Source organism: Lolium rigidum, chromosome 7 (assembly GCF_022539505.1).
Source record: "Lolium rigidum isolate FL_2022 chromosome 7, APGP_CSIRO_Lrig_0.1, whole genome shotgun sequence".
Lineage (NCBI taxonomy): Eukaryota > Viridiplantae > Streptophyta > Magnoliopsida > Poales > Poaceae > Lolium > Lolium rigidum.
The window spans coordinates 31,789,808-31,801,049 of NC_061514.1; the positions used below are offsets into that span (position 1 = coordinate 31,789,808).

The window sequence follows — 11,242 nt, forward strand, 5'->3', positions numbered from 1 at the left end:
TGGACACCCTGTACTTGTGGGTTGTGGCCTTGTGGGGCTCATCTTGTCCGCAAAGCAGTGGCGGACACAGAAAATAGTTAGGAGGGGGCACATCTCTACTTTTTTGGGCTCCTCAATTGCGATAAAAAAATTCCAAATAAAATAAGTAATGCATGTAGTCAATATTTCCTAATATAGAGGTAGAATTTTTTAAATTTTTTTTGGAGTAGGCCACAACCCACCAGGCCCACCCTATACATTCAGCCTCTCCGCACGTAGTCATTGAATCCTCCAGCCTAATTAGAAAAAAAAACGACACAAACGCGACTATGGATACTGGTAGAGAGTCAAGCCTCCTTCACGATCCAGGGACAAAGAAGAGAAATACAAGACCCAAAAATATAATATACTCCCTCCGTTCCTTTCTATAGTGCCTATAGATTTTTGGCATTTGTTTCACAATATAAGGCTGTAGCTTGGTTTTTTTTCAATTGCCCCCTCCACCGGTCAACTCCCACACGACATGCATGGAAAAAAATCCATACAAAATAGGAAACAATTAATTGAGATTCCTAATGCATGGCCCCAAGGATTGCTTAGATTTAGGAAGTAATATTTTTATTTCCTTAATTAAATCTGGCTACACATATATGGAGAGTCAACCAGACAGATTTGTGGGATTTGTTATGGTAAGTTAGGAAGTTATCGATTTCCCTAATTTTAGTCTGATCTCAAATCGTTCAGCCGGGGGGTCTTGTGTAAAAAATACTCTTGCGCTAATTTCCGTGCCAAAAATCTATAGGCACTATAAAAAGGAACGGAGGGAGTACTAGACATAAATTTTGCTATATCAGACGCATTTACTGAATTATTAAATAGCATTTGAACAAAATTTTGAATTCGTATAATGACAGGGAGTGGTGTTTTGGAACATGGGAGCATATGATCCCTCTATTTTGAAATGCATCTTGCACACATTTTGAAATTTGAAACAAATTGAAACAAAAAAAGTTGCACGTACATCTTCACATGCTACGCGCTTATAAAGTTGTTTCATAAAAAAATCGACTTGTTATGTGACGTGTGTAAAAAGCACAAAATTTAGTGCTAAAATAATGCTCTTCACAAGATACATTTTCTCTTTTCTACAGAGACCACCAAAAAATGTTGGTTTTTCGTGAAACTTGACGAACTCACATATATTATGGAGATGTACATGTAGAATTGTTTTTCAAAAAAATTCGACACTTCGAAATATGATTTTTTGGTAGAGGGAGCATATGCACCCGGGAGCCGAATGGAATTTCCGTATAATGGCATAGCTAAAATACTGCCAATTTTTGTTTGACCAGTGAAAAGTTTTATTTACATAATTGCCAAATAGTATTTGACAAGATTCGAACTTGTATGTATTTATGAAATTCCTAAAAAATATAGTAAATTTTCTATTTCACAGAGAAATAGTTACTACATCAAGAAAAGTTAATAAGCTTATTTTTCACATACGCTATAAAAATCATCAGATGGAAGCGTATAAACCACTGAAGAAATTGTGCTTTATTTGAATATGTTTCGGGATTACTTTAATAGCACTTGGGTAAATGTTTGGGACATATTACCAAATAGATATATTTAAGACATGGAGACATTCTAGTATAGTTGTACTCCTATATGATATATATGATGCAAAAATAAAGAAAAAAACATGATAGCTCAACTGACACTGGCGCACCCAAACCCCTCACCGTCCCCAGGCTGGAGCTGGAGGCCGCTCGTAGCCATCATCACCTCACCTGCGGCGGCTCGATCGTCCTTCACGAACAACGATGATGGCTTCCTGTGCATCACTGACCCGGTAGATGAGCGGAAGCCTCGCCGAAGCCGGAGTGCAGCAGCAGCAGCCGGCGACCGGATTCCTTGGACGGAGACAACCTGTTGTCTAGTGGCAACAACATTTGGCTCTGTAGGGAAGTGGCCAAGTGGGAGGGAGGATGTACAGTTGTAGTACACAGATTTTCCTGCAAATAATACGAGAGTAGGTGTACATGCCACGTTGGATGCCCACGTGCTACGTCCACAGAAGAACGTGCACCACGGGCATGGCTGACAGTGTTGACGGGGCACGATGCATTATTATCACATACTCGTAGATTTAGATTCAAAGGTGCATCGCGTACTCGTAGACGGTTGACTAGCAAACCAAAGAGAGGCCAAAGATTCGCCGCTCCAGCACCATACCATACCGGAGCTCGGCGGACGAAAATGCGGGTACTCGCCGGAGCGCGGCGAGCCGGCCGAGTATCCGGAAACCGGAACGGGAAGCGGCAGCTCCAGGGCTTGCTTGGAGATGAGCTAGACTGTTTCTCGGAGGAGGTTCAACGGCGGCCAGAAGTGAAGATCGTCAACAAGTACGTGGTTGTCATGGCATTCATCCGTATCGGCCTCAAAGGCTTCGGCGCCCTGGCGCTCTTGTGGGCCACCGTGGTTCTTCTCGGCGGCTTCGTCTCCGATCTCAAGGGGGTCGATTTCCGGAACCTGACCATCATCGCATTCGTGCAGGCTGCCGGGTTAGTGATTTGCATCCAAACTACTCTATCTTTCATTCTTTCTCCGTAGTTTTCATGTCTTGTTGTCGTCGATATTTCTGTCGAAAAGAAGAGATTGATTTAGGGAGGCGGCATTTTGGCTCATAGGAGCAAATGCTCCCATTATACAAAATAATTAAAAACAATTTTAATAATGTCAAAAAATACATAAATTGTGTAGATGTACGGGGAAGTTTTTATTTTAGAATTTTTTGACACTTCAAAATATAGATTCACACAACGGGAGCAAATGCTCCTATGAGACAAAGTGAATTTCCCTTGATTTAGGCTCTTTCTTCTTCTCAAAATGTGATGATACATAATTAGACATGCAATGAATTAGATTAGAAAATCTTGTTCAAATAATACCATTGCAAATTATCTATCTTCTTTTTTCCTACCTATATCTTGTTGCCGTTGATGTTTTTCTCGAAAAAAGATAGCATTGGGCTCGGCATCTGTTGATACATATATATGTAGACATGGCAAAAATCTTGCTAATTTTTTTAAACGAGACAAAAGATTTACTATTTTTATTAGTAGAGAAGAACTTAAAGTGTATTACAAGCCAAAGCGATCAGGGCCAAAGCCAAGATCCACTCTCTTCGGATTACAGTACTCAATGATTTAGTCCTGGCTCCTGGCCAAAGATCACATAGCCGCCTCCTCTTCAATTCTAGCAACAACCATGACAACGGTGGAGGAATGATTTTGAAATACGCGGCCGTTTCTTTGCTTCCGAACTTTCCAAAAAGCATAGCTAGAGAAGCCATCAATCTTCTTGATTGACCACTTTTTTTGCAGAAAAAGTCTCCACCACTCGTTTACAGTTTGAGCTTCGTGCCACACGATGAGGTGGACATCGATGAGGCCAAGCCACTCTTTGATGTTTGTCCACACTCTCTTAGTAAATCGGCAAGTGAAGAGGAGGTGGGTGGCTGATTCTTTTGTTTGATTGCAAAGTTTACAATTGCCACAATCTTGCCATCCTCGTTGAGCAAGCCTATCCGACATCCACACTCTATTTTGAAGCACTAACCAAGCAAAATCTTGCATTTGGGGATTGCCCATGGTTTCCAAACCATGGAAGTGATGGTGAAGTTTATGAGGCCCTCAATTTGCATCTTGTAAGCCGAAGATGAGGAGTAGGATCCATGGGCCGTCAGCTTCCAAGTGATCGAATCATGGATGACTTCATTGAGGTGGATATGGGATAGCTTCTCCCAAAGAGTGGCAAAATGCGCAATGTGATCCACAAAGAGACCGTTATCGATGTTGATTTGGGCAATCCAAAAGTTATTCTCCATAGCTTTGTGGACATTGTATTTCCCTATTTAGATAGCTTGTATATTAGAGGGGCAATGTCCCTAGGTCGGCAGCCGTCCAACCAAGAGGATTCCCAAAATAAACCTTTTTCTCGTCATCAATGTTAACTTTAGTAGCCGCCTCAAGAGGTCATGATCATAAGCATTCAAGGGTTTCCAAGCCCTATCCGCGGTTTGGAGTCGTCCATCCATTCCAACCAAAGCCATCTCAAACAAAGTTCCACTGAAAATTTGCCGAGGTTTAGGCTTCCAAGACCTCCTTTGTCCTTGGGCTTACTAACAAGCTCCCAATTAACCTTGCCCAGCCCCACCCCCTAAATTTCAGAAGCACCTCGACAATGATCTCAAGGACGGTTATGAGGGATAAGATCAGACTCTTTAGGCCCGCTTTGACAAGGATGGAGCGTCCGACCATAGATGCATGCTTTCCTGGTGAAGGGAGAAGTTTATCGACGCCTTTCTCTTCGAGGTATTTGAGGTGGATTCTTTTTAACCTTGTGAGGGGTAGTGGAAAACCAAGGTAGAGCGTTGGGAAGGAAGTGAGTCTTGCCGTGAAAGGTTGTAAGATATCTTGAAGATCGATCTCGTCACACTTGATAGGTGCAACCTGGCTCTTTGAACAATTTGTGAAAATCCCAGTAACGTTTTCAAACAGATCCAAGGTGGATGCGAAGGCAACATCCTCTTTTATTGGTGCCACAGAAATGGCCGCATCAACCGCATATAGAGAGGTGCAGATGGTTGGTGTTCTTCCTCTCAAATGATGGATGTGGTCTTTTTGGGTTGCCTTACGGAGGATGTAGTGGAGAGGATCAATGGCAAGCACAAAGAGGAGTTGGGAGAGGGGGTCCCCTTGCCGTAGCCTCCTCCCATGCATGATTTGGTCACCAGCAAGACCGTTAAGGAGCGCTATTGAGGAAGACGTGGTAAGAAGGGCTCAGACCCAATTCCTAAAGGTGGGGGGAGCAAAGGTGTTCAAGAATATCCATAAGGTAGTCCCATTGGACGGAATCGAAGGCCTATCAAGCTTTAAGAGTAGGTAGGGGTTTTTGACTTGTGAACTTCTTGCCAAATTGTGAACATACAAAATATTGTCATAAATGATTCTCTTCTTGATGAGGGCACTTTGAGCATTGGAGAAAAGGTCATTCATGTGCGGAGTGACTATCATTGCAAGAATTCTACATGGCGAACATAAAACACAAACTCTCATGATTAGAACCTTAAGATGTCTATCTATCGCACTTAACCAAGTTGTGAACATATCTGGAACTGAGTTAAAGGTGCTAAGTTAAAAGCCACAAACATGATGCACTAGAGAAGATGGACTAGGGCCAATCAAAAAATAAATGGTGTATTGCCTTGCCGTGGTTACGGTGGCAACACTAATCTTAGGAGTCATCTTTAGTTTTCAGATGGACTTCTTGAGGCAACTCCTGTGTCTATATGGAGGTAGATTTAAACATTGAGCATGGGTATGTACATGGAGCATTGAACATGGAAATTACCCAGGAGATCATATGGAAGGATGTATATTGGAGTATAATCATTGCGCGCAACACAAACATACCAGGAACTAGGAATAACCTAATGACATTATAATATTATGTGATACATAATACTTAACCTAGAACAATAACAGCCATTCAAACATAGATGAATCACGGCACCAAATTACAAAGGAATGTTCCATGGTAGTCATCACCATGTTGAATCTTACAAAAAGAAACCGTAACAATAGGTGGAGGTGGAGATGAAGATGGTGGTAGTGGCTGAGACAAACCCCCTAGCGCAGTACCGGTAGTGTCGATGAATTTTACCAATAATATAGAATAGGGGGTCATGCTTCTCGAAGATATCAATGGTAGCACCCGGAGACACATTTATAGAGTTTCATGGCCTAGGAAACAATCGTATACTAAAAACCCTACTCATGTATGTCTTATGTGCTCAATCGCTATCTCAAGACAGGTCCTCAATTACGATATTGTGGTTGTATTGCCCTGAGGCTATGTGACGTTCAATCATGGCGGAATAGGTGGATTAGACATTTCTAGTACATTCTTCATATTCTCACCAATCCAGTGAAGAAAATCATGCACAGATTGGAGCTGAAACTGGAAAATTAGAACGCAGATTTCGTGCTCCCGAGCTCTAGTGCTCCTGGTTAGTTCAAAAAATTCAAAACCATATCTGTGAGTCTTAAAAAAAGTTGAAAAAAATATTCGGATGTAGTTCATGAATTATCCCACAAACGTGTAAAATATCAATTCCAAATACTTTGTATTCTGAGCTGTAAAAAAATAACAAAAATGTAGATCTGTAGAAGTATGTTTCAAATCCCCAAATTTTATCAGATTTGTCATTTTTGTGTAGCCCACAATACAAAGAATTTCAAGTGACGATTTTACATGCTTGTGGGATACAACACTAACTATGTGCAGAATTATTTTCAGATTTTTTAAAACTTGTAAACCATGATTTTAAATTTAATTGGACGACGAGAGAACTGGTGCTCAGGAGCAAATGATACTTTCCGGGAAAATTACAACAACTTCCTTAACTCAATCCCACGTGGTACAATGATGATTTTATTATACGCAGTCATGCCATATACCATCAGGAGCTCTATCCTGATAGAGTGTATAATATTTTGGCCTTCGAATTTGCATACAACCTCTTGGTGGCGTGCCGTGCCATGTTAAGATAAACCTTCATAAAGATAGTGGTATGTGTGAGCTAACACTAAATAGTCTTGGCTCGACACACATAACTGCGTGGCTAGACTAAGTTTCCTAGTCTTCTATTGGCCTACCATCACTATGACATGGAGGCACTTACCCTTCTCCAACAAGCGTTCGATCACACCAACGATGGATTACCACTCTCCGTCTCAAAATATTTCCAGACCTAGTCCCTTCTCTAATGCGGTGGAGATGGGGGTAGCTTTCAACTAAAGTGATCGGGGCCCTTCCATGAGCTATAGCATGTGTTCGTCTCAACCATCCAAAGTAGCGCCGAGTCTTAAAAGAATAAGATGTGTAGACTAATTTGTTTACAAATCCAAGTTGTAAAGAAAGACAGTCGGAGTGCAACGGTGGCCTATAGTATATAACCGACTGCTCTAGCCAACTATTTTGTACAGTAAGACCTTAGACGTGGGATCTATGTTAGATGCAACTATAGTATATAAACAGTTCGTTTGAGACGGGATTTGACCTTGAGACCTTAGGCTCTGATACCATAGCTAGCCAACTATTCCAAATGTTGGAACTGTTTAAAAGGGCTAGAAAACGTATTTTATCAGTATAGAGCCCAGATATATTAAATAAGTACCAAAATGGCTACAATGAAGTGGGTGGTAGTACCATATTTCAACACCCCTTCCCCACGTCGAGTCTAACATGACTTAGAGAGATTAGAGGAGCCACAAATATTTCAAAGAATATTTGTGTGAGCCAGGATTTGAACCCAATCACTCTTGCTTTAAAACCATATTGAATTATATGCAACCAGTTCATACAAAGATTCAAGCAATAAAAGAGGGCCGGACCTTATAGCCGAGCAGCAGCGTGTAATGGTATATTGTTTACTGAGAGCCGAATGCATAAATAACTTTTTACCTTCATAAGCCCCACACCCAGAATCGGATATCTTATATGACATCCTTAATTATACTGTTGACCTCGTTTCCTGCTCTAATTGGAACAAAAGCAGGCTATTCGACACTATGGGAGATGCTCGCTTTGAGTTCTTTGGTGAATGGCTTCTTTCTGTTCTATTGAACAACGAATCTTGGGGAGAAAGATACCATGCCCAGTTGCCTATGAGACAATGGGGCTTCGACAGACGAACACGTATATTCATATCAAAAATAATAGATATCGTTCTGATCATGATATTTTTGCCAGTGGTGTACTTCGCTCTTGCTGGACCAGTTCTATGTTTTGCACTATCCGCAGCTCGTATTAGAAGGCAAGATTATGGCATCACCGATGGAGATGGCAAAGCAAATATGAAGCCCGCACTGAACTTGTTCTACTACGTATCTATTGTTCACAGTGCAATTTACGTAGCGTATATGATAACCGAATTGATTGCTGATGAAGTATTGGTGTGGAGAGTTAGCCAGCTACATGGTTTCAGCCCCGAAATACTTGGTGGATACTTGCAGGAAACCAAGCAGATGTGCGCAACCAACCCCGGGTCCACGGAGAACTGGAATCTGATCACATATGGTGCCAACTTGCTGGATTCCCAATTACCGGAGGATTATGCATCAGGAGGAAGGACACTAACTATGCTGATTGATCAGGGTATACCAGTAGTACAGATAACACAGCTGCTTATTACGTCACCGACACATAGAATTCAGAAGCTGATCGGAAGCCTTGCTTGGAGAAGTCCAGCCGAACGGGAGATGAGATGGCTGGCGGCGAGGATAATGGAGCACCTCGCTGGCCACCTCAACCTTGCTCAATTTCCAGGAGCAATAGAGTGTATATCCTCCCTCCTTGACACGTCCTCCTATGGTGATCAAGAAGCTCTCCATTTGCCATTTCTGATTGGGCGTAGCAAACAGAGGAACAGGAGAAGTTGGATACACCGATTTTTAGCGCAGGAAAATAAATATGGTAACCTGAAAGTTCCAGAAAGCCCCTTCGGGATCATGTTCGGCTTCTCGCTAGAACGGATTCACAAGATATATGGTGCTCTGGAGAATGATGGTAGCCCAGTGAAACACAGCGAGAATGGTGAAGGAATTGATGAGGATCTTGTTTTGCCAGGATTGAGAATTCTAGAGAAATTGGCTCATGATAGGCATAACTGCAAATTGATATGCAACACCAAGGATCTTCTCTCAAAAGTAGTTGCGCCTGTAAGCTCCGACAAGTTGGTACAAGATATCAAGAGCAACGCTGGGTGGACAAAAGTAGTAGACGGGTCATTAAAAGTGGTGAGCAGGCTCATGGGTTCGCCGGGCAGCACCGAAGAAGAGATGCACAGCCTAATCGCAGGTGCAGCCAACAACTTGGAAGCAATTCTGGACATGGATATGATGAGTAACAGCAGTATCATAGATCTACAGACGACAGCAATAGAGGTTCTTACACATTTAGTCTTGCATCATCCACCAAGTTCTGCTACTGTACTGAGAAGAGATAAACTCATCAAGGGTGCGGTACACATCTTTGTTACTGAAGATTGGATGAAAGATTATTTGAAACATGAAGAAAAGAAAATCAACAGCCCAACCTCAAGTCACATGGAAAAGAAGATGAGACAAGCCAAGGAAAGTGCAAGCCGGCTTAAAGAGAAGGCCGGCGAAGCATTGGCCAGTTTGTCCAGTAATTCAGAGGCTTTCATGAGTTTCACAGGAAGTGAAGATTTTGCCCATCGTCTAACTGAATTGCTTGACTCCAGTATCAGGACCATCAAATGCAAAATAAGTGCAACATATACTGTGGAAGTAGAGATCAACACGCGCTGTCGTATCAGCGCGGCAGTCATTTTGAAGAATATGAGAAACTACGTCAAGGAACCAACCTTATGCAAGGTATGCTTGAATACATGTAGGGCATTTTCTCAATAGAAAAAAAAACATGTAGTGCATATATAGTGTTCTCCCTTTTGTCTAATTAGTTGAAGCAATTAATCAACTTCCTTATAGTACCAACTGCATGCCATAATTTTTTTCGGAGATTAACTTCTCGATCTCCCTATCTATCATTGCAGGTACTCGTAGAACTGCTTCTTACACAACCAGAAGCAAGTAGCACACCCCGTTGTTGGGAGCGTGTCACCGGTTGCATTCCATCAGGCAGAAACGACATAGAAAACCCAAGCGATTGTGGCCAATATGAGAGCCACACCCAGCAGTGCAGGGAGAGGAGGCTACAAGCAGAGCTGTTATCACTAGTCGCAGGAATTCATGAGAGCAGCAATGTTAACTTTGCAGAAACCTTAGTTTCGCAGCCGCAGCCAGTTGCCCTGGAAGAATTTGTGTTGAGGGTCAAGAACATGGTGGAAGAGAACATGTACGCCACCCCTGCGTGCCTGGCGATACAAAAGCTTACCTGCGAGATGGTTATAGAATTGATCCAGCATGATCGAAATGCCGAAGTGATTGAGAAGCACAATATTGTTGGAACACTATCGAGGGCTTCAAAGATGATGGCCAGGCTTGAGAGAAACATGCTTTTCGCTGGCGTGGATCGTGATTGCCACGGGGTTGCTCTAAGGCCTCTCTCTTCTGATCTCGCTAAACAAGCAGAAGATCTTTTGACACAGAGAAAACAGTTGCTGGGTATCAATGGTGTTGTGCCCGCTGGTATACCGTGATTGCTACATATATGTTGCTTGTGTGAGTTAAGCTTCAAGATGCCAATTGGTGTCCTGCTGAATGGCTATGCAATTCCCACTCACATGTTTCTCCTATTTAAATTTTAAGGTGTTGGTTATTCTACTATCTGTTGGCAGCGAAGTTTTTCTAAAACCTAAGTATTCTAACACGAAAATCTTTCCATGCATACGAAACAAATAATTCAGTTTTGGAAAAAGAGGTCCGGACAACTTTTTTTTTCTAATAGTGCAAGCATACTACAGTTTTTCCTAATACCAAAGTATGTAACACTAGTTTTTGCTAAAGCCAAACACCTACAAGTATTTAAGACCGGTATTTTCAGAAACAATCGTATTCTTCGAATAATTTACAAAACTTTGATTCAGTACTATCTTTTGTATCCTCGAGTACAGCTTTTGTAGCCCGAGCTACATGTGGGCTGACTTTTTGAAAAAAATGAAAATGACATTTCTAAGTTTCAACAAAATCCGAAAAATGTCCTAGATGTAGGCAATGATGTATTCTACTGACATGCAAAATCTCAACTCGAAATACCTTAAATTTTAGGCTGTGCAAAAATGACAAAAGTCTGAATCTGAAGTAGTGAGCAGTGCCAAATTTGAAACATCCAAAATTTATCAGATTTTACCATTTTTGTGTAGCCCAGAATAGAAGGTGTTTTGAGTTGAGGTTTGCAGGTTGGTAGAACACATCTTCATCAACAACTGGACCTTGTTTAAGAATTTATTCAAACTTTAAAATGCTATTTTCAAAATTTTCATAAAAAGGGGCTACATTTGCAGTTTCCGTTGTATATCCACATAATATTATTTATATTTTCTGTCATGAATCATCTACTTTGTTGGACTGTTACAAATTCTACGTTCGTTGTTGAGCCGAACCATTTTTTTATGCCTTTGCGTGACTTGAACTTCTTTACAGCGTGGTTATTAACGTTTAGTTTTTGGCCCGAGCTTGCTCCAACACTGGCTCCTGACCGTATACAATAA

General features: G+C 41.6%; 1 protein-coding gene across 1 annotated transcript; it reads left to right on the forward strand.

The window, feature by feature from the left end:
• Positions 1–7,320: 7,320 nt before the first annotated feature.
• On the forward strand, positions 7,321–10,454 carry LOC124679523. Its single transcript, XM_047215259.1, has 2 exons — positions 7,321–9,446; positions 9,626–10,454. The coding sequence occupies exons 1-2, from the start codon at positions 7,620–7,622 to the stop codon at positions 10,229–10,231; spliced, it is 2,433 nt and encodes an 810-aa protein (XP_047071215.1). The 5' UTR covers positions 7,321–7,619; the 3' UTR covers positions 10,232–10,454.
• The last annotated feature ends 788 nt before the right edge of the window (positions 10,455–11,242 follow it).

Excerpts from the sequence above, each read along its gene's own strand:
- LOC124679523 (XM_047215259.1), top strand. The coding sequence starts at position 7,620 with ATGGGAGATGCTCGCTTTGAGTTCTTTGGTGAATGGCTTCTTTCTGTT. Across the intron at positions 9,447-9,625 it reads AGGAACCAACCTTATGCAAG|GTACTCGTAGAACTGCTTCT; the intron begins GTATGCTTGAAT and ends CTATCATTGCAG.